The sequence below is a fragment of the Equus quagga genome, chromosome 5 (assembly GCF_021613505.1).
Source record: "Equus quagga isolate Etosha38 chromosome 5, UCLA_HA_Equagga_1.0, whole genome shotgun sequence".
Lineage (NCBI taxonomy): Eukaryota > Metazoa > Chordata > Mammalia > Perissodactyla > Equidae > Equus > Equus quagga.
Window position 1 is genome coordinate 103,395,794 of NC_060271.1, and position 24,177 is coordinate 103,419,970.

A 24,177-nucleotide genomic window follows, 5' to 3' on the forward strand; every position below is an offset into this window, starting at 1 on the left:
GAGTAGCCCAGAGGAAGGGCAGGAGAGGGCTGGCATTGAACCAGCCTTCAAGAGATGAGTAGGGTGGCCAGGGCAAGGAGGGGCATTCCAGGCTCAGGTAATGTCATAGGCAAAGATGTGGTGGTATAGCATGGTGAATATGGAGAACTCTAAAGATGTTAGCTCTTCTGGAACCTAAAGTATAAGGTACGTGTAGCAGAGAACGAGGCCGAGGAAACACGTGAGGGCCACACAGTAAACGCTCCTGAAGGAAATGATACGCGAGAGTCCATGTTTGTCTAAGCACCTATAGCTTTGGACAGGGGCATTGATGGGGAAATTTTCTAGTGTCTGATGCCAGTAAAGTGATGGTTGACCTCTCAGTTTTAGTCCAATTTTCGTTTTCTCTCTTTTATTTAGAGAGAAGGAGTTGATTGACCATAAATTGCTTCCCTAAGCCTAGTATCATTTGCCTTCTTTCTAGCTATTAGACAGCTTCCCCAAAATTTCTTTTTTGGGAGAACAGGGAATTGTGACCACATTTGTGTGCTCATCTGTTTACCAATTAGTAGGCCAGGTCCTTTTAGCTATTATTTCTAGAGATCAGGAATTCAGGGCTCTCCAGAAACCATCCTGTTGAAACCCCTGCTTCCAGCCAGACGGCCAAGATGGAATCCTAAACCTCCTGTTCTTAAAGCGCTATAAGGAAGGAGTTTCTACCCTCTTAGCTTGCTGCCCCTGCCATAGAAATTCATCCTCCACTGGCTTCCTGAGTCCGTTCCTTCTTGTTGGATGGGAAGAAAGAAGTTGATGGAGTAACAGGCCAACCGTCTGAATGGACCTTCATGTTGTGCAATACCTGAAGACGGATGACAAAGCCGCCGTCAGCCTCCTCTTTAGCCAGAGAAGTCCTTCTGACCTCTTTTAATCTTCCCTGTGACCCTATTGCAGTTTTCTAGTCAGGCTTTTCATCATCATCACCCTCTTTCCCCTCACCTCCTCTCATTTTTCTCCGTGATTTTCCAGCCCTAGAAAACAAAGGCATGAATCACCGCAGTTCGCTGGGTTTCCACCTTCCTTGCCGAGAGTCCAGGAAAGCCACTTTTATGTTTCCAGTACAGTCAACTCTTTATTATCCAAGTGTGAACTTCACACTTCGTGGGTGGTCTGTAGATGGTTCATAACACCAGGCTTCCTCTTGGTCCTCAACACACTCTTTTACCCTGTTAATCAGGATGTGTTCAGAGCCTGAAATAAAGCTTGGGAGTAAAACACACTGCCAGAGCACAATACATTCCAACGCTATGTATCCATTTTTCTGTAGTATTCACGTCATTGACAAAATAACCTTGAGGTTCTTGAATAGGAAAGTAGAGAATTGGATATAAGTGATGCAGCTTCAGCCTGTCACACTCCTGCCCTGTCCCTGAGAGCCTTGCCCCTCGAAGTGCTAATAGCTCCTTGCTCACGTGAGCCCGTTCTGGGTCCTAGTGGGCCCTTCTCAAAGCTGACCACTGTCTTCACCAGCTCACCTGCCTTTCCCATGAAAGAGGTTATGATGCCCAGTATGCCAAATTCACTCTGAAGAGGCTTCTTTATGTCCCTAGCAATTTACATTTGAAAGAAGAATAAATTTTCCTTTAGGCCTACTAGGATTTTCTGTATCTTTTGAGTATAAACTATGAAACATTAACGTTATTGGGAAAAAAAACGTTGGTTTAAATTTTAGCACCAACACCTTTTTTCTTCTACAGTTTATTTGCTCATTAGTCTGAGTTCTTTCAGTCCAATAAGTACAAAAACATTAGTGAGGGTGTCATTTATTTGTCCTTTTATTCCCAAAGAAGGTTTTTTTTTTAAAAAAGTTCATCGGAGCCATTGGATAACCAATTTAGTTTCTAAAATTTTGACCCTGAAATTGAGGGCACATAAAATAAAGGCTTTTGTCATATATTTATGCTTTGACTTTGCAGGATTAATAGGGATTTATATGAGGCGGTTAAGCAATAGCCATGGAGTTGTTGGGGAATTTCTGGTGATGAATGGCCAGCTGGCAACACAGCCTGAGAAGAGGCCTGGGCTTCTGCTCTTACAGGCCGCTTTTCATTCCAAGATGTCAAAGTCTGTATGGAAATCAGCTCGTTAATCCTTCCAGTCCCTTCCTTCCCCTTTTTCCTCCATCTCTCCCTCCTCAATCCAGTTTACTGTCTGTCTCTTGGTGAGAAAGCAGTTTACCAACTACTGAAGGAAAACTAAGCTGACTCAGGCCAGAAACCGAGTGAGAAGAAGGGTCAGCTGCTGGCCTGGAGAGGCTGGCTGTGGGCGCCAGGAAAGGGCAATCAGCACCGTCCCCACTCGGGGCCCCATCTGCCATCCTTGATGTTTGCAGATTCCAGCTCTGCTGTCCCGGCCGGATCACAGGCCCTGCCTAAATAGGAAGGAGTTTTTAAAAGCCCTGTCAAGTAGGACTAAGGGGAGAAAAGGTTTATTTACTTTGAGAGTTGGAATTATTATTATATTGGGCTTAAAATTTTTCAGAAATCAATTTGGTTATCTAGTGTTTCCTTTGGTTATAAAAGGAAAAAAGTGTGTGTGTGTGTGTGTGTGTGTGTGTTTTCCTTTTAGTAAATGTGGTGAAATAAATGGAGTATCAGACCTAAGTGCCATGGGTGATGTTATGACCAGGAAGAAAAATGTGTCCTACTGAGTTCTTTTCACTTTATTTTCTTGATTGTCAGTGTAGTGTATGCTTGTCATAGAAAATGAGTCAAGTATAAAATTGGAAAAGAAGAGAATATAAGTCTACTCTTACCAACATCCAGTGGAAACCACTATTATTGGTTAACAGTTTTATGCATGTAGTGACTTCATCATTTCTCCTATACTTTTTTTTAACGTAGTTGAGGTTATACTATATATATATGTAAAGTGATAGCTAGCTTTTCACTTAACAATATCATGAAAGCAATTGTTGTTATTATTAGAAACTCTTTATGGTATAGCCACTACGGAAAATACTATGGTGTTTCCTCAAAAAATTAAAAATAGAATTACCATATGCTCCAGCAATTCCACTTCCAGTATACACCCAAACGAATTGAAAACAGAGTCTTGAAGAGATATTTGTACATTCATGTTCATAGCTGCATTATTCACCATAGCCACAAGGTAGGAGTAACCCAGGTGTCTGCTGATGGATGAATAGATGATCAAAATGTGGTGTATATGGACAATGGAATATTATTCAGCCTTAAAAAGAAAGCAAATTCTAACACATGCCACAACCTGGGTGAACTTCCCAGGACATTATGCTAAGTGAAATAAGCCAGTCACAAAAAGACAAACACTATATGATTCCACTTATAGGAGGTACCTAGAGTGGTCATACTCATAGAAACAGCAATAGAAGGGTGGTTGCCAGGGGCTAGAGGATGGGGAATGGGGAGTTAATATTTAATGGATATAGACTTTTAGTTTTACAAGATGAAAAGAGTTCTAGAGATTAGATGTACAACAGTGTGAATGTGCTTAACACTACTGAACTATAGACTTAAAATAGTTAAGATGGTAAATTTTATATTATGTATATTTTATCACAATTAAAAAAATAATTTATTTAATGACAAACATTAAAAAAACTCTTTAGGGCCAGCCCTGTGGCCTAGTGTTTAAGTTCGGTGTGCTCCACCACAGGGGCCCAGGTTTGGTTCCCAGGCACAGACCTACACCACTCATCAGCAGCCATGCTGTGGCAGCGACCCAGGTACAAAATAGAGGAAGATTGGCATAGATGTTAGCTCAGGGTGATTCTTTCTCAGCAAAAAAAAACCCCAAAAAACAAAAAACCTCTTTGTACCCTATTATTCCTTCAAGGTTATCATTGTCCTGACTTTTTATGATAATTATTTCTTTGCTTTTCTTCCTATTTTTACCACCTATGCATCTCTAAAAATAAAATACTTTTGCTTGTTTTTGAATTAAGAAAAATAATCTTTGAAGACCCCATTTGTTAAAGGTAGCATATTTTTGTCACCTAAATAATTCATTAAATTTACCTAACTAGTGTTCCATTACTGACCATTCAGTTTGTTTTCCATTTTTTGATGTCAGAAATAATATTCCAGTGAAAGGCTTTGTGCATGATTTTGTGTGTGTCTGTTTGTGTGTGTGTGTGTGTGATTGTGGGTTATTGCCTTGGGTTTGATTTCCAGAAGTAGAATACTGAATTGGTCAAGAGGGTATGAAAATTTTGAAGGGTCTTGATATATACTGCCAGATTGATTTCTAAAAGAGGTAGGTCCTTTATCTTTCCACCAACAGTGCATGGGAGACCTCTATCAAAATTTTAACTAAGGTTTTAAAAATTGAGTTAAGGAAATTTTTGCTTTTTGGATGCCTTCTGTGTGCCAAGCTCTGTATTAGGAGATTTATGAATATTATTTCATTAACTGTCCTCAAACCTCTTTTAGTATAAGAAAATCTACTTTTCTGCAGTGAAAATAATTGGGGATATAAACCCTGTGTATAAGACACCCAGTTTGGTCAGCATTTCAGCCTGGCGTGAGTGAACAAATAAGTCACGAGAGTGTAGATATTTTTTCAGTTTTTACTTCCTACATTTCAGCACAGAAGCTTCCATACTTTAGCATTTTATTTTATTGGCTTAATAAAGAGTCTTTGCCGGACTCTCCACAGGGCGCTGCTCAGGCCTGCATATAGTGTGCACTCTCAGAGAGGTCAAACGGGCACTGCTTTGGGATCAAATTGGCCATAGACATGTTTTTTTGACTTGAGCAGGGTTTAAATACATATGTTAAATTAGTTTCTGGCATTAAAAATCAGGAAATTTCACAGTAAATTGAGCATTTCCAGCTCTTTTTGAAAACTGGAAGATCTGGCAACACCAGGTCCCAATTCCCAGATGGCTGCAAAGGGCCAGCGCTAAGTACTGGCCATCGTCTCTTGATAGAACGCACTCTCTGTCCTTCACCACTGCCCTCTCCCAACCGCTTCTCTCATTAGGGTGCCTGCGGAGCTCCCACAGAAGGAGGAGTTGGTGACTCTTGGTACTGGCATTTATTAAGTACCAGATTGGCTGATGGTGAATTTTTATTCCAGGTAGTAATTCTTAATGCTGATGGCTGCATGTTAGAATAATCTGGAGAGGTTATAAAACCTCCCAATGCCAGGCCCCACCTCTAGAATTTCTGATTTTTTTCGTTAAGTATATTGCCCAAGCACTGGTAGTTTTAAAACTCTAGGAGATTCTGAAATGCAGTCAGATTGAGAACTGGGGATGTTTTCTCGTGGATTCTTGTGTCTCCGGACTCCTTGAGGGAGAGGGTCAAGGATGAGCATTGACTAAAATAGCAGTCATGCTATAGAGGGTACTTGTATTCTTTTAAGGCCAAAGATTTCATTCAAGAAAGATGGACTAACTGTCCCTCCAGCCTGCTACCCAGGAGACAGAGCCATTAAAACTTTGTTTCCACAGATGTGCCAGTGTCAGGGCCCACACCATTGTGTAGTTTCATATATGAGTGAATTTCAGAGGTTGGTTACTTAAAAGCTACCTTAGCAAGATGTTTTAATTTATGTCAGTTACCCTCAAAGGTGCCATTTAAACCTGATACTCTGGCGTGGTGAATTGTCCTGGAAGCTCATGGCACATTTTCCCTTTTTTGAGATGAGGCTTGGATAGAATAGACTGTACTGTATCACTTCATTGAACAAATATTTATTCAGCCCTTCTGTATGCCAGGCCATATTATATACTGCAAGTGTTTATTAGAACCACTGCTTCGGTGTAGAGAGAGTAACAAAACAGTCTTGTCAAATAGAATCATAGACCTACAACTTTAGAACTGGAAAAAATCGTGACGTTTGTTGTAGTCCGCTCCCATTCCCATGCCTATGGGAAAGTACAGCCCAGAGAGTTCAGGGGATTTGTTGTTGCACACAGCACACCAGGCATAAGATCCTGACTGACAACAGCTAACGTTTGTTGAGGACCTAGCTCCCTGCTCCTCACTGGGCTCCTTCTGCTGGACTACATTGCCTCCATCTGTCCAGGCAGTGTTTTGATATCAAGGCTTTGAAGGGCAGTAATTAAGAATTCCCTAGAACCTTGCTCCTCAGACTTTAATGTGCACATAAATCACCTGGGGATCTGCTTAAAATGGGACTCTAATCCAGTAGGTCTGGGGTGGGGCCTGAGACCCTGCATTTCTCACAAGCTCCCAAGCGATTCTGATGCTGCTGATTCGGGGACACAGTACATATTTTGAGGGCTGAAGGTGAGAGAGCCAGCCACTGTGATCACCCACTGCCCACTTTGAAATACTCCACCTTCACACCCTCATTCTCAAGGGCTTGTGACTGGAGCTGTGAGAGAGGCCTGAGACTCCTGAAGGGGTCAGCCCAGAATTCTCTCCCCATCCACCTGGGATGATCAGCACTGAGTGGCTGCATGGCCCCAGCGCTCTCTGTGGAGAGTCCATACTCCCTTGTCCAGGCAGCCATCCCAGTGGCCTCAGTGCCTGAGGTAGGACCAATGCTTCGTTGGCATGCAGTGAACATTTATCATTTTGAAAAACAGCAGTCTGATATTCTGGTGAGAAAAACAGGCTCTCTGGAATACAAGAACAGGTCCCAAGCTTACTAGGAAAGCAACCTTGGGCAATAAATTTTTGAATAAAACAGTGCTGTTGGGGGGAAGAGATGATGGAGGCAGCTAATGTCTGTTGAAGACCCACTCTTTGTGCTCGACCTAATGATTTGTTACCCCAAGTTAATTCTTATTTCCGAAACTTATTAACTATGTGATCCATCCACTTCCCTATACAGCTTCCCCATTGTGCTCCTGTCATTCCTATTCACTCCTCCGTGTGTTCTCATCTACTCCTCCATCTCCCTAGTACCTATACTTCCAGTCACTTCTATGTCTCCTTCCCTGTACACCTCGTTTTCCAGATGCTTATTTATTCTCATTCTCTCTTACTTACTGATCCCCACTAAGCTGAGTGGTATGCTCCTTGAAGGTCTGTGGATTTAAATGTGTAAGGAAAATATGCTTGTAGAGACAAAGCTAGGGCTTGCTTTTGTGTGGCAGTCTCAGTTCTGCCCCAGGAGGGTCTGTGGCCAACTGCAGAAGTTCTGGTTTAGGATTCTGTTTTGCTTTTACAGCTGAAGACAGCATTTATTTTCTAACCACCAGATTTATTCACACAGGAGACTACACTTCCCAGGCAGAAATACTGGGGTTTAGGTCTGATTCCATTTTCCCACTGTCCCCTAGCCCTTCCCAAATCCCTCATGCCTCCTGGACTGGTCCCCTCCCCAAGGAAGAGGTCCTTCTTTCGCAACTGCTTGACCTAAAGAGAGGCCTCAGCCCTTTGCCGCAGCAGCAGGTTGCTGTTTCACTCCCATGCCATTGAAATGAATTCAGTCAACAAGGATTGTTAAAAAATCCAGATGATCATGTGGCATTTTAAGGCTATCATTTGTGGTCCCTGCCAAAACTTTAAGGGAAGCAAGTCTTAACAGGGATAGTTAGTTACATAGCAAGTTTCCAGGCATTGCTGGGGGTTGGGTTTTGTTTTGGTTTATTTCTTCTTTGCTCTCTCTTTTTTTCAAAATAAAAGTTCTCCCAGTGCTTTCCTTCTTGCCTCTTTTTAAAATTGCTTTTCTGTAAAGCCTCCCCAGGTTTTAAGGAGTGAGATATTCTCATTAGGAACCCTCATTAATCCTCCAGCTCAGCCTATTCGAAGTCTCTTTGAGCCTCAGGCATATTTGAATGATGAGAGAAATGAAGTTGGTGTATTTTAGACCCAAGCTTGTTGACATTTGTTCAGTTCCTTTTCAGACTTCTTAGGAATGTTTAAGGTCATGATATCTTGGGATGAGATCCTGTTTGTATTTTTTAAAAACAGAGAAAAACATTAAGATAGTACATTTCAACCCAAACCAGTGGGCAAGATGCAAAACATTTTCTTCATTAGATATTCCTTTTAAAAATATGTCAAGTCTTGAAGACTAAGCTGTTTGAGAAGAAGTGAAGCTCAAGAGTATATAGGTGTTTCTTATTGACAGGCTGAGCTCATGGAAACTAGTCGGGTAAAAGCTTTCAGGAGTGATCAGTATATTAAACTGAGCCTTTGGGCAAATTGCCAAAGATCAAATCTTCTTCATATTGCATCGAGAAATAAAAATAGTCCTTTTATGCAACTGCACATCCAGAATTCTACCCACAACTGCTGATACTTTCTACTTTTTAAATACAGAAATCTGCAAACCTAACCTGGAGATAGTAATTAGCTTGATAAAGGGCTCAGAAATATCTGTCTTGCTCCACTTGTAGCTGTTGGCTTATTGGGGTGTTGCTGTTGTAAGATTTGGGCAATGTTGTCATGGCCCAGCTTGCAAGGGAATGCAAGCGTTAAGTGTCCTCAACACATTTTCATAATATTATGTGAAACTCTAGTATAGTGGGGGGTTTTCCCCCCCCCATTAGCTTGTAACATGTTCCATCTTTTGGATAAATCAACACCTTGGTTACCTTCATTGAGCCATTCTCAATGAATTCAAGCCACTTCAGACTCAGAAGCAGGACAAAGCAAAGTAGTAGGCACAGTGGGGAATATAGAGATGAATGATATTATCTCTATTTTAAAAACTAAGGAAATAAGACAGGTATGGATTTAATTGACTGTAAAGAAGCAAGAATTTGGTAAACACCGGAATGAGGTCAAGGTGTGTTACAGGAGCCAGCTTGTAGTGGGTGGTATGTCAAGGAAGTCTAGGAGGAGGGGGAAGTCTAGCCTTTAAGGCTAGGTTAGATTTAATTGTTAGATAAGGTTAATTCTCTTAGATTGGAGAATGAGTAAGGTTATACTGGTATAGAGCCTGTGTTGCTAAGTAAATTGTGAAGGTCTCATTGCCCAAGTACAAAGGAAGGAATCTTAGTACAGTGCTCAGCATTGTGGGAACCACTGTAGGCATGTGTAATGGAGTTTCTATTGTCAGAGTTTAGTTACAGTCCAATCTAGTTGAAAGGAGAGCTTATTCGTGTGAAACCACCAACAGTTATGTTCATATAAAAGTTCTAATTCTGTAGGACATATAATAAGTACAAGAATTCAGAAAAGAATGTGGTAGTCAAGGAAGGCTTTCTGGGGCAGTTAGGTATTTGAGATGGGTCTTAGAGCATGAGTGTGATTTAGAAACATCAAAAGTGGTGGGAAAAGAGCATGTCAAGATGGCGGACACGATGTGCAATGGCATACTATAGAGAATGCATGTGATATATCGTGGGCCAGTGAGGGGATAGAGCTGAAGAAGACATGGTGTGTTTTGGAGAACAGTGAAAGACTTGATAAGAGACCAGTTGTGGCAGGCCTTAAATGTCAGACAGAGGAATTTGGATTTGATCGAAGAGTTAAGAGGAAGTTAATAAGCTCAGGCTTATACTGATAAATAGGCTGCTGTCTCCATGCACATGAGATACACTGAGGAGTGTGTTCAATCTTTCCAGCCCCTCCCAATGATCAGCAAAATTTCCAACCCCTCCTGGTTGTTAACAAAAGCTCTTTAGTAACAATCCACCAGCTCTCTGTCACCTGGAAGCCCCTCTTGCCTGCCTGGGCATCTAGTAATAGGGATAGAGATGCTGCTTGTGTGCATTTTGGACTACATGGCTCTTATCTTCTCACCATTGCTAAGAGGACCAAGAAAACCACAGAACTTATAGAAGAAAAGGGAATTTAGAGATCATCTAATCCAGTGGAATCCTGTCTTCAAACAGAAGCTTAAGTGGAAGTTCAAGAGGTTGAATATAGTAGAGATGGCAAATATGGTGCAAGCTGGGCTGGGGGCCTAGAGGCCCACCCGCATGGCTTCTCACCCATTGGGAGGCCCAAAAGGAACTAAGAGGAGCCCTCTGACTCCCATTTTTAAAACAGAGATCTAATCCTAACCATTATTTGTAGATGAGGAAATAGACACAAGGGGACAGGTGACTTCTTCCTACTTGACAGATGTGACTGACTCTGAAAATGGCCCAAGTTAGGGATGTAAATAGCAGACTTGTTTTTGCCTCTTGATCCACTTGTTGTACTGCAGCCTGATCATCCACATAGAAAACACTGCCGACCCCATGCCTTTGGGCTGCCCCTTAGGCCCTCTCTCAGGAGCTGCCTTCTTTGGATCCCATGCTCTAGACCTTCTTGCCATCAAAACTTAGCTATTCTGGATCCCCTTTCTTCAGAAATCCACTCTCAGCTGGCTGACTGCCACTTGATCTGGCCAACAAATCATGCTAACATGTTACTAAGTTCTAATATGTAAGTAAGTTAATTCTCCTGGTCATACAACTGTTTTTCAGTAGTGGCCTTCTGGAAACAGTGCCTTTAACTGAAGTCAGTAATTCTGAGAGCAGTCTTTGGGGCAACATGCAGACCTGGCAAGAGTACTTCTTTAGACCCCACTTGGCATCCTGCGTCTGTGCCCTCATATTGAGCTAACTAGCCCTAGTAGGTTTATCCTGTGTGGCCAGGCTTCAGGCTGCCGCCAGAAGGGCTTGTGGGGCACACAGATTGGTCTTACATGAATGGGCTGAGGGAGCGGCTTTGAGAGAGACCCTCCATAGCCTCACTGTCCTTCCTTCCCCTCAGCGGCCAGTGATGCCCAGGCTTCCTCAGCAATTGGACTGGCCCGCGGGCCTCTGGAAATAATACCTTCCCACAAGACTATCAGGAGTTTATTCCAGGGTTCCCTCCCTGAGCCAGAAGGGACCCTCACCAGCCCAGCCCAAAGGCCCTGTGTTCCTGGGTGACCGCAGGGAGGGTCACTCTGAGAGGCACTCGGCAAATGACAAAGCTTGTGAATGTACCTCGCTGAAGCTGAGGAGAGGCAGAGTACACTCTGTGTTAGCAGTTCTGGGTTCTGGTCCCTGCTCAGCTGCTAACCAGTGAGGTGTGGCTTATAATTTCTTTGGGCCTCAGTTTTTATCTGTAAAGTGGGAAACTCTAAAATGATGGTGTGAAATAGATGAGAGCAGGGAAGGACGTGGTGAGTAATGAGTGTGAAAGTATAGAAGAGCTAAGCAGATATGTATAGGAAATCCCTACTGTCAGATGACTAATTCTGTATCAGCATAAGCGTCCATGTTGAAAACAGGCCTTCATATGGCCTCACAGACAGCTGTGCTGGAAGTCTTGCTTTCCCCCAGACTGGCTCCCAGGACACAACACCAGAGCATGTGGCTGCAAACCAAAATACGCTCATTGTTTGGCACAATGTCTCACTTTTCATCTGATTGTGTTTGGGACACATAGATACAATTTGTCTAGAAAACCTTGATTCTATTCTTGGTTTTTGCCCTGATCTTGGGGAGGTCACTTGAGCTATATAGCTACTTTGTTGATTTGTAAAAATGGGAATAATAATGCCTAGTTTTCTCCTGTCTTAAGAATTTAATAAAGATAAAATAGGAATTTTTTTTAAGATAAAACTTTTCATAAAATTCAGCTGCTATTATCATCATCATTACTGTTCTTGCCAGGGCGAATTTCCAAGTGCATGCTTTGTCAAGTATACGTAGCACAGTTCTGTTGCCTGCTGTTAGAAATTCTCACCTTGCGATCTACATACACACTTCTCATGCAGCTTCTAGAAGTTTTCATTCACCTCACTTATTTATCCTTTTTTATAATCCTAGGGAGAAAGTAAAGTTTGAAAAGAAAGGAGACTTCTGTTAGCATTTTATATAATAACTGAAGCTATATATCCTCCAAGCCCCAAACTGTACAATAAAAGTTTTCTTGGATACTACTTTTCTCCCATAATTCCGAGCACATAGCTTATTAAGTTATTAACCAGCAATTTCTCTGGCAGCATATTAAACTTTACTTTTAAACAAGTCACAGAGGGGGGGAAACATGCATCTCTCATAAAAGGAATAAAAAACATACACCCTCTGAAACGGTTTCCCCAGGCTTTGAACAAATCCCAAGCCCCACACAAGGTCTCTTTTTCCTCATTCTCTGCACATAACTTGAGTGTTAGTACATTAATGAGAAAAAGATGCCTAATAGAAAGATGGAAAAATATGAGGGCCTCTGGGGGTGCGGGAGGCTCCCTGGGGGTCCTCTGAAAAGGCAGGTGAGCCTTGCTGGAGGGAAAAGGCGAGGCCTTGGCGTTGAGGTTTTGGGCCTCCTCTAGAGCAGCGGCATTCCCAGGGAAGCAGAGGCGGCTATGGCTTTGACCCTGGTCTACAAAGTGCCCAGTGCCTTCTACAGACTGCCGGGCCTGGCCGAGTGCTTACTCAGAACCCTGGTAAGGTGGTTAAGGCCCTCTGTTTTCACAGATTCCATCCCCAAGGAACAAAAGCTGCTTTTCCAGAGGAAGCCCCATGTACTCTGTAGTGCATGGCTGGGACATTTGGTCCCTTTCTGGACAGACTCACAGCTCATGGGCTCTTGCTTCGTGCATGGCAACTCACACAGAATTCCCTATGAGTTGGTCAGCCACCAGAGTGGGACATGAAGATGGCTTCTCTTTAAAAGGAAAATCCAAGTAGGAGGGCTGCGGGGCAGCTTATCCTTGTGGGTGTGAGTATAAACACTTGCAAAGCTCCAGACCAAGAAAGGCTGGATGGAAGTTGGAGCATACCATAAAAATGCAGCTCTGCCGTCACCCCTCTCCCACTCAGGGGAGGGCAAGGTAAATGAGCAGTCTCGGGTAGCCAGCCAGGCCCTGCATGCTGCTGCCAGCTGGCCCCGTGTGCAGATCTAAATTCTGGATGTTACAGTGGGGGAAAATAACTTACTTAAAAAAATATATGTTCTGCAATTCATGACCATTCGGCATCTTGGTTTAAACAAATCCCCTATTGTTTCTCCAGAAATGCCATATGATGGTTGCTTGGCTGGGGGCTATGGTAAAAATGGAAATCAGAAGGGAGAGGAGTTCTTTTTATTTAGTTTACACTTCCACATTTACATGAATTAATGCGGTCTGCATCAAAGAAGTATCTCCTGGTTCCTCACTGCAGCAGCTCTTCTTTTTATAACCATATATAAGGAGAGGCAGCAGCTGGTCTGTGGACAGCTACCATTGCAGGGACGTGAACTGCCTAGGACTACAAAGATGGCCAGCGGGATCTCTGGGAGACCAAAGGAAGGTCAACAAAATATCCTGTGTTAAGTCAGCCATTCAGATTGCCCTCAGAGGCTGCTTTCTGGGTTAGTCAGGAAAGGTTTCCTCGAGGACAGGCTTTGAAGTGCGTTTTAAGCAAAGGACATGGTGTGGCTGGACATGTGTCAGCTGAGGGGATCATGGCAGGATGTGGGAACATGTTATAGACTATTTTGCCTTCTCCCTCTACTACCACTTCCCCTCTCTCTTTATTCTCTCCTCCCCTCCCCCACTCCTCACCTGCCTTCCCTCTCCTTTCTCCCCACCACTTTCCCTCTCTTTTTCTGGTTTTCTTCTTTCCAGACTATTTTGGGCTAGACTCTTGTGGTCCCCAAGACACTGCTTCATTAAGAGGCTGCGAGCGCTTTTTGCTCCTGGTAGTTGAGACCAGAAGTGATCTGAGCTGGAGTGAGCCTGCCTAGGAGCCGAGGTTAGAGGACTAGCCTGCAGTGGGTCATCATGAGCCCCTGCTACCACACAGGACCCAGAGTCATAAAAGCCATCAGGCTTGTCAGCTGCACCTGTTTGATTTTCTGGTCTTCATTCTTTCCTACATGTAGCAAGCATGTTCCCACTTTTGTATCTTTGCTTTAGTGAACTCTCCTGCCTGGAATTCCTTCTTATCTTTCACTAGCCAAATACTTCTGTGTCTTCAGACCCGTCCTCCATGACATTCCCTCTGTTTCTTGTGTATTTTATTTTTCTGCACATACCCGCATCCTCTCCTTCCCCTCCCCTCTCGCCCACAAGACTATAAGCTTTGCAAGGACAGAACTTTGTCCTCTCCCTCTCTTTGTATCCCAAGTAGGATATCCCCCATGGTGCTCAGTAAATGTCTCCAAATTAATAAAGTTAAGCCATGAGTCTCATCGGGATTCTGTGGGAATAGTTCCCTGGGGACTGGAGTGACCTCAGACCTTGACTCTGTTGAAGTCCAGATAGATCTCTTGACTTAGAGACCTTAACAGATACTAGCAGCCTAAAGCCAGAACAGCTGTTGACAATCCTCTGAAGATGGCAATGAATTCTTCTGGAAGAGTTTAATATGTCCAAAGTGGACTGTCTGTCCTTTCCAGGGTGCCCACCAGGCTTCACACGGGGAGTCGGGATCCCAGCTCTCTAGTATGGATTGGGCTGATGGACTCCCACTGCGGGTTTCAACCCTTTCAGGCTTTTGGAGCTCTTGAAGGTCACTCCTCAGCTCCCCCATTTTGGTCATTTCCCCCATCCTCTGTCATTTCCTGCTCTCCTTCCCCTCCCCTGTCCCTTTGCACGTCTTGTTATTCTCCAAACCTGTCATGTGCCCTGGTCTTGGACATGCTGCTTCCCCTGCCCAGGTCCCTCTGCCCGTGATCTGTGTTTCAGACTCCTCCTCATCCTCCAGTTCTCTGCCAGGGCACTTCTGACTCACCCAGGCGGACCAGCAGTCCCTCTTCCACCATCTTTTGTTTTCACTCTGCGGACCCTTCCTTTGGGGCACCCATCATACTCTAGTATGATTGGTTGTGTGTTTTTCCTGCTAAACTAGTGGCTTTCAAGTTTTTTTGACAGTCACTCACAACAAGAAATACATTTTACGTATGACTTAATGTGTCTGTGTGCAGTATATGTGTGAAATTTCATGAATTTCAAAATGAAATTTTGTACAGTTTGAAATTTTAATAATGTCTATATAAGATGTGTACAGTCTGTAAAAAGAAATGCAACAGAAAGGGGATTTACTCAGGATTTAGCATATTTAATTTCAAGAATGTTCACTTTCAACATATCCACCATCATTTTGAATACCAAGTGTAACCATATTGATGCCATTCACTATGTTGTAGGGTGGCTTATTACCTGGAAAAGAAAAAGAAAAGAGAACAAATCAATCAGTACTTTTACTTAAAATTATTGTACTTCATAAATTATTTCCATGTAACATCAAAGATAATTTGTTAAACATTCATTCTGGGCAAGGACTTGACAGAAACAAGTGAAGGAAACAATATTTACCTTTCCTACTTTGACGTCCTCTGATTATATTTTCCTCCTTCTGCCATTCCTCACTCTCTCTTTCCTCCCTTCTTCCTCTCTGCTTTTCTTTCTTTCTGTTATGCTGGTCACCACTCACTAGTTGATTCCAGAACCAACAAAATGGGTCCTAACCTACAGTTTGAGAAACACTATTCAGGACTCTAAGTTCCTTGAGGGCAGTGACTGTGTCACTGAATATTTCATCTTCCTATTTCCAAACCCTGGGACTATTCCTGGCTCTCAGCAGCCTCTTAGTAAATGTTTTCTGAATGAATGGGCCTCAGTTAGAAAGCTCTTGCAGCCCCTGGGATTCCGGAAGGGACAGGAGAAGTGAATAATTTATCACAGACTTCTCGAGAGCTCCTGCTGTCCTCTAGACACTAGGGCCATTGTGGACGTGTCTGGGAAGCCCTACTCTCTCTGCCCTGCCTTTTGCCTCCCCCACCTTCCAGGAGAGAGGGCAGGAGATTTAATGAAGTTCAGAGATTTCCCAAGACAGAAACGTATTAATCAGGTTCTCGGGCAGATATTTGTCAATGGACAAATGATAAAAAGAGTGGAAGAAAGCAAGATTTTTACTAAGCCTTCATTTCATTTTATATATGTAAACTTAGTCCTCATAGTACCTGATTCCTGCCTCTCCTTCTAAAGCCACTGTTATGCTATTTTCAGCCCATCTGTTAGACCCTGACCACTTCAGATTTTTTTCAAACACTCTAAATCTTCATTATACATGCCCCATGCCAGGATTTTTCCATTTAGGGGTAGAAAAAATCCCCAAGCCCACCAAAACCCTGTGGCTTGCTTGCTTCTCCAGCTGGCTTGCTCTTCCCCAGGATTTTATTCCCATCATCAAAGTGTCTTGACAGACCGAGAACAAACCTCTGGCTCACCCTAAAGTCAAGCGTACCATTTCCAACTCAGAACACCAAGTAATAGAGAAAAAGAAAGAGAAAAAAATTATTTTCCTGACTTAGAAGCCAGTTCAGAGTAAAGCCCAACTCTGACTCCAGACAGGGATGTTATGTGACTGTGGCTGTGGCTGTCCTCAAGGGTGGAGCCACGAACGGTGGGCTCCAGGCCAAAATTCCTCCCTGAGTCAGTCTCAAAGGAGAAGCCATGGATGGACTCCTTTGTGGCCCCAGATCCTTTCTGTTTCCTGGAATCAAAAGATGCAGCATTTAAGGGAGCCTCCCATGATCTCGTTGGCTAAGTCAGACTCGGCCCTGAGCCTCACAGTTATGGGAGTAGTCCAAGAGGTCCCTGAAGTGTCCCAGGAGGCCAGCAAGGTCGCCAGCCTGTGCTAGGTCAAGAGAAGATGCAGAACACTTCAGCCTGGCAGGGGGCTCCAGAGATTGGCAACCTTTCCTCTATTCATTTAGAAATTTTTAAAAAATATATTATCTTAGCTAAAAATCTCATGGAAAGTACGTTTCTCATTAGACTTGAAAATCAAACCAGTTTCCCAAAAACTTCCCTTTGTGGTTCTGTATGGCTCCACCCATAGAAAAACATCCAGGATGAGAAGCTGTGACTCTATAAGACCACATGGAAGCAGGCCATACATTTTTACACTCAGAAGTACCCAGTTGGCACAAAGCATCCCGTCTCCTGAAAGCCTGGCTTGCCTTGCTCTTGTTCCCACCTTCTCAGCACATTCTCTAATCTTCCTAAGCTGGTCTCCGTGGTCCCTGGACAAGCCAAACTAATTCCTTCCCACATTTATTGTCCTCTCTGAAAATGCCCTTCCTTGTCAAGTTTGTCTATCTAAATTCTTCCCATCTTTCACGGCCCAGTTGGAATTATATTTCATAAACCATTTCCATTTCTCCAGTCCATCCTGATATGTTTTTTTCTCTTAACTCCTTATATCCTGTCCCAAAGTTTGTCTTTATTTTTGTCTCCATAACTAGACACAATTCTCTGAGGTCAGAAATCATGTCATGTGCATCTCCTCCCAGCACCTAGCTCAAATCTATCCCACCTGCTATCTGCGGGCCGTTTACTAAGCCCTGTGCGAGATATCTGGTGATTCATTAACCCAATGCATTGGGTTTTCTCACTTTTTTTTCTTGAGTGGCCCTTTCTTTGGCAGGGGGAAGTCCTACCTGTTAAAAAGTGGAAGTGCTAGAATTGCGAATAATATCATTAAAGAAGTTTTCATAGATTGTGGGCTTTTCATAGTGGGTAGAAGAGTAAGTTCAGGAAATTATGATTTAGAGACCTGGGGAAAACTGGATAGAGACAAAAGACATGGGCAGGACTTGGGGGGAAAAAACCCCAAGAACAAATTCCAAATAGAGATAAGTTTAAACAAGAACAGCAAAAAAATAAACTGTAAAGTACTAGAAGAAAATATGGGAAAAATTTTAAATATATGTATTACATATAATCTAGAGAAGGGTTAGACTTTGTAAGTGTGACATAAAACCCAGGAGACAAATAAAAATAATGTGTTTGCATAAAACTAAACATTTCTGAATTGTAAAATAAATTATAAATAAAGTTAAAAGACAAACGATAAACTGCAAAAATATATTTGTAACACATGTATCAAAGAGCAGCTTTCCTTAATATACAAAGAGCTCCTACAAATCAAAAGCTAATGAACAGGGGATTTGAAAACAATTCACAGAAAAAGAACTTCAAGTATCTTTTTTGAAAAGCGTATGATGTGATGGTAAACCTCACTTATGATAAAATAATCAGAATATAAAACAGAGAGGTATTGTTTTTCACTTGTCTTGACAAAGGTCAAAAAACTTTAATAATGCACTGTGTTGGCCACGCTGTAAGGAACCTGGAATTCTCACACACAGTTGATTAAACTATAAGTTGATATAGTCTCTTCAGAGACATCTTGTCAAAATCAATCAAATTTTAAATGTGCAAATATCTTGATTCAGCGATTCAGCTTTTAGGAATTTCTCCTCTGAGTACTCATTCATATGCACAAAACTGATGTACATATGTTTTTATTACAGCATTGTTCTCAGCAAAGTATCCTAAACAATCTGAATTATTTCAATAGGGGACTGGTACATCCATGAAATTGAGCACTTATAACTCTTTTAGAAATGAGGCAAATCTCTGTGTTTTCAATAGAACAATATCCAAAATATATTAGTGAAAAAAAGTAATGCTCAGAGCTTAGTATGTAGTAAACCACTATTTATGTAAAAATAAACAAGTGAGTAGCTATCAATAAATGCTTGTAAATGCATAGAATGTGCCTGGAAGGATATATTAAAAACCAGTAATAGTGATTGTTTCAGGGGAACAGAATATGGGTAGAGGGTGAGGGCGTGGAAAAGGAACTTAATTTTCACTATATGCCCTTTTGTACTGTTTGAGTTATTTTTATAACATGTGTATGTGTTACCTATTTTTTAAAACTAATTTTTAAAAAATGGCTAGGCACAGGGATGAAATTAGGCCGAACATGAGGTATACATCTAAACTAGGAGTTAGGGTAGGGTAGGGCTCAGGGAGCAAGCAGATGCTGTAGGTGAAGCAAGTAAGTGGGCCAGAAATGAGGCAGGTCAGCAACAGAGAGACCTTGAAACAAGACAGTTTTGTTTTAAATCAAAAGTATCTGATTTTCTTTTCATACTAGAGCATATGCCAGCCATAGGTTAGAGACAGTTCAAGAGAGAGTGGGAATAAATTTTAGGGAAATGGTAAAACTGTTAATTTACAGGGGATGAGAAGGATGGATTTAGGGATGAAGAAAATGGAAATCCATTAGCCAGGACACTGTACCACTCCCTAATCTTATGTTGGAGACAGAGAAGGCAGAGGATGAGCGCTTATGGAGTGTCTGCCGGTTCCAGGCCCTGAGGTGGGCATTCTGGCTTGCTGTGCCGCATCAGATGCTCGCAGTGGCTCACAGTGAGGTGAGTGTCCAGGTCAGGAATCTGATTCAGGTCCCAGGGATACAAGTGGATTCAAGCCAGGATTCAAACCCAGGTCTGTCCCTACTGTTTTTACTACTTGTGCTGAATTATTAGTACACCGAGGAGGTTTGGACCCTTTTCATGGTCAGGATGAACTGAGGCTCAGAGCCAGGGACCTTCAACACTGTTCTCAAAAGAAAGTCTTCATTCTTCCTGTTTTATCTAGACCCCTAAATCCAAGCCCACTTACTTTTCCAGCGTGTGGTTCCAAGAATAAAATGAACTGCTCCGTTTATTGAAAGAAGAAAAAATTCCATTTGAGAAAAATTGGGAAAGGAATGTCTGCTCCAGTGTGTGTTGATGCTTTTGTGTGTTTGTTTCTTGGTTGGTCCTTTTATGTCTGTAGATGTCGTTTGTCATATGTGAGTGCAGTTCTTCTCCAAAATGCTAAATCAGTGATAGTCATAACCAATGATGTTTCCCCTAAATTTGTCAACTTAAGAGGAAAATAATAGAATATAGTCGTTTCCCCCATCTCCTTGTTTTAAAATAACTGGGGTAAGATAGTGGTTTTGTTTGTTTTCAGTGTATTTTATTTGGAGCCAGAGCATAGAGTTTTATCACTTTTGTACATGTGTAGCCCAATCTCCACCATATGCTCTAGGATTTCATTTTCTCACTTGACTTACTGGTGTGTTCTCACTATTGGTGATTTATCTGTCTTTTTTAGCATTTGCTATAACTCCCTAAGCCTCATGACATGCCTGATAGAAAATACCCATTTTCTCTTTTCTGTGACCCAGGCCTCAAGGGGAGAAAATACCAATTTATTTTCTGTTCTTTACCTTTCTAGGCAAAATCCATGTTTGGTGACCAGAGCTGTGTATATTGATATTCTCTTCCTGTTGACTCGCTGCCTTGACAAACCCGCAAAAGGCGCCCAGCCAGGTATGATTCACAGTTATATCATATTTTGGAATGATTACAGGTCTTTGAAATGTAGGTGGGGTTTTGAATGGCTCTGCCACACACTCCCCCACCTTCTACTTTTGTGAGACTAACCACATGTCAAAATTAAACATAGCGTCATATGGTTCCCTCATAGAAGCTTCTCAAGGAAACTTGCCCTTGTTTAGTTGGAAGTTTGCTGTTTATTTTCTGTTTGGTCATTCAGGGAAGACTGCGGACTCTACCCAGATACCTTCTGTGTTTCTAAGACCTTGGCTCTTTCCTATTTCATACATTTTCTTTGAAAGGTTGGCATTTTCAATAACTGAGAGTTCTGTTCTATGGAGATTACTGAGCTGGACTCATTTGATGCCGGAGCCCAGATAATTGAGACTGTCTCAGATCTACCCCTCGCTCCCTAAGTTCTGACTTTACATGTGTTCCTTGGTCATATATGTTTCCTAGTACGGGCCCCAGATCCACATACAATTGTTCTATTTTTAATCATGATTCACAAAGTGGTTCTCTTAAAAGGGAGAAGGGCAACTCCAAATAAAAAATTTTTTTGATGTGTTTATATAAGAGGCTGCAGGAAGTGCTGTACATGATTCCAGGCCACAGACTGAAACTGATTTTCATCAACACAAACTGGAATGCAGAGTAATGAACCTGCAACTGGTTAAAATCAGCCTCTTCTAATTGATTAGGCCTGTCTAAAGAAGGCTACAATTACAAAGTCAGATTCTGAGTACAAGCAGGCCAGGCCTTTCCTCTGTTACATTTAGTCTGTCAATGATTTGTTGTCTTCAGTAAATATATTCAGGCTGTCAGAGTCCAGCTCTGTCCATATGGAACCCTGTTCCCAAATTCAACCAATTTAAAGTGCTTTGAGGGGGAGGTGCGAACCCGCCTCACCCGGATCAATGTGTATTAGCCCACAAAGCCCCTGTGGCCATGCAGAGGTAATAAGAACATGCCTGGACTTTCATCAGCTTCGCGTCCCTGCATAGGGGTAGCTGTTGTATCCGTTTGGTAGAATAGGATCATATAGTTTTATGGCTGAAAACAGTCCTACTTTATACCTCTTGTGTCAGCATCATTATTAATGTGCCCCCTTTTACTCTTGAAAGTGTCCAGGTTTGCACAATAAATTATAGGTCACCCTAGCTATAAGGGCCCTCAGGGTTGCGTCCAGTTTATGTTGCACTTGAGCCAACTGGGGTCCAGAAATTATAAAGAGATTATAAATCAGATGTTACCAAGTAAGTTGTTTTGGGTTTCCACCCTGTTTGTATTTCAGTTCCAAATTCCATGGCTTTATAATACTTCTCTGCTTAGTATCTAAAGGGCCTCGACCATGAAAGAGTTGCTCTCTACTTACAACCCCATTCATTAGGGTCCTTTCAGAGTCGTGTGGCTGATTATAATCATCATTTTATTTGAACTAAGTTTTTCTTGGCGTATTAGTACCATTATTCCTTGTCTGGAAGAGTTAACTCTTGAATGTTGTAAGATACCCTCTCTTCTCCACCTGCCTGATCTTTACTCACGAGTTGGGCTCCCCTGTGAAGATGACTTTGGCCTTTTTGAATCATCCTTTTCTCCAAACTTTCACTTCATTCAGATGCCAGACCCCAATTAAATGTGATCACAAGCTGTCCTTTATTCAGCAGATTTCACTTGCATCCATGTATTATTCCTCTTAAAGTTGTTACTTCACAGAGTAAGATGTGCGGTGGGTAGGTGCTTACTCTTCTTCTGGTATGGCAGCCATAGCTCTAAACATTATATCCTGCACTGTCTAGTGTGGCAGTCACTAGCCACATGTGGCTCTTGAGCACTTTGGATGTGGCTGATCCAAATGGAAATGTTCTATAAAAATAAAATACACACTGAATTTCAAAGACTTGGTATGAAAAAACTAATGTAAAATTTCTCATTAACGTTTTATATTGATTAGATATTGGAATGATAATGTTTTTGATATATTGGATTAAGTAAAATGTATTATTAAAATTAATTTCACCTGTTTCTTTTGACTCTTAAAAACGTAACTACTAGAAAATCGAAAATTCCATATAGGGCTCATACTATATTCCTGTCCGACAAGTACTGATTTTGTCCAGTCCTTTGGGAATTGCCCTCATAAACCACAGGATATATATGTATGTGTGTCTGTATCTAGGTCTATGTTTATGAATGTATGTATCCTATAATACATCCACACAAATAGTGGTAACAAAGTTTCCTCCTTTGAAGGTGAATTAAGATTTTTAGAACTAACCAAATGTCAAATAAAATGCTGATTAAGATGGATAGCACTGTTTAGGGTAAAAATAAACTGTGAGCTTAAAGTAATGAAATCTATTCTTGTGTGTTTCATAAATTGTTTCCAAAATCAGTTTGAACAATAGCTAAATATATCACCCAACAAGGTGATCACTTACTTGGATGTATAGAATTCAAGATAATGTCATGACATTACCTTATAAGTACCTAGAAGAATGGATCATGCCTTACATTCTTTGTACCCCAGCTAAGTACACAGCAGGCCCTCATTAAATGGGTTTGTTATTAACTGATTGATTGAAATGCAGAGTTTTCCTCAGTTTTTAGAATAGTAACAGTTGTCATCAAGATACAATCTTAGGGGCTGGCCTGGTGGCGCAGTGGTTAAGTGTGCACGTTCTACTTCGGTGGCCTGGGGTTCCCCAGTTTGGATCCCGGGTGGGGACATGGCACCACTTGTCAAGCCATGCTGTGGCAGGCGTCCCACATATAAAGTGGAGGAAGATGGGCACGGATGTTAGCTCAGGGCCAGTCTTCCTCAGCAAAAAGAGGAGCATTGGCAGCAGATGTTAGCTCAGGGCTAATCTTCCACAAAAAAAAAAAAGATACAAATCTTATTTAAATTCATACATCAATCAGATGTAAATTCATTTTCCGAATTCAAATCAGATGATTATATCGTGTGTATGTGTTCATAAATATCTATATATCTACGTCCATTATTAGCTCACAAAGCTCAGAGTAGGGAGTATGCCACATAGGCTCTCAAGCCAGATCCCTGGGTTTGAATCCCAGGTCTGCCATTTACTAGCTTTGTGACCTTAGGCAAGTCGTTTAATCTCTTTGAGACACTTTTTCTTAATTGTAAATGGGAATAGTAGTAGGATCTGTCTCTTAGCATCAACTAATACATGCAAAGCCCCATGTAAAGAATGTGCTTTGCATGGCACAGAATAAGTGCTCAGTAAGCTTTAACTAGCACTAATATTATTATCCTCATTATCATTATCATTAGATGGAAAACATGCATCTAATCCAGTCCCCTGCAGCCTGGCAGAATTATGCTTTACCCCTCACATTCACAATTCTCCTTGTATTCTTAAACGTCTTCAGGAAAGAAGAAATGCCTGCTTTTCTAGGAAAACACTGGCATAGAATGTCAGGAATCCACGTTGGAATTTACTTGTTTAGGGATGTTCCCGCCCCTCTGACTGATCCAGAAAAGAATCATTTTTTGTTGTTTTCAATCATCAGACATGACATGCTAGCATCAGGCGTGTTGGGCACCTATATCTGGAGATACTTATGAAAATGTCTTGGGCTTATAAGTAAGTAGATGCAATAAGGGCTTACAGATGCTTTATAAAGGAAGTGTGTGTGGGATCCACTTGAGGCACTAAAGAATGAAAGGTCATTTCTCCTTGGGAGGGAAGGAAAAGCTTCATAGAGGAGGAGGTGGTTGAGCGGAGTTTTGAGACTCAGTAGAGATTCACCAGAGGGACGAGATGGAGGTGGGCATTAAAGCCAGAAGGAGGAGCATGGCCAAAGCCACAGAGGCACAAGTCAGCACAGCCTTCAAAGAGCTAGGCCAGTGCAATTGGGATGTTGGATTCAAGGCCAGGCAGATGTGACTAGAAGTGAGACTGGGGAGGCAGGAGCTCAATCATGGAGGGCCTCATAGGCCGAAGTCTAAGGAGCTTGGACTTGACCCTGCAGACAAAGGAGATTATTGGAGGAGATAAGACAGAGAGTAGGGTCATATGGTTTTTAAGACAAGGTGACATTTCTTTCTCTGCTCACATCCTCATAGGTTTCTTAGGATCCTTATGGAGCTAAGTTCCTATTGTCAGTGAAG

General features: G+C 42.0%; 1 protein-coding gene across 8 annotated transcripts in view; it reads left to right on the forward strand.

Moving 5' to 3' along the window:
* THADA (THADA armadillo repeat containing) overlaps positions 1–24,177 on the forward strand; it is a 308,391-nt gene that overhangs the window by 215,889 nt on the left and 68,325 nt on the right. For all 8 annotated transcript variants that reach the window (XR_006888570.1, XR_006888569.1, XM_046660638.1 and 5 more), the window contains exon 31: positions 19,939–20,033. Coding sequence is in view for 6 of the 8 variants with exons in the window: in XM_046660638.1 (XP_046516594.1) it covers positions 19,939–20,033 (95 nt within the window). In the remaining 2 variants the exon portion in view is untranslated. The remainder of the gene's footprint in view (positions 1–19,938; positions 20,034–24,177) is intronic.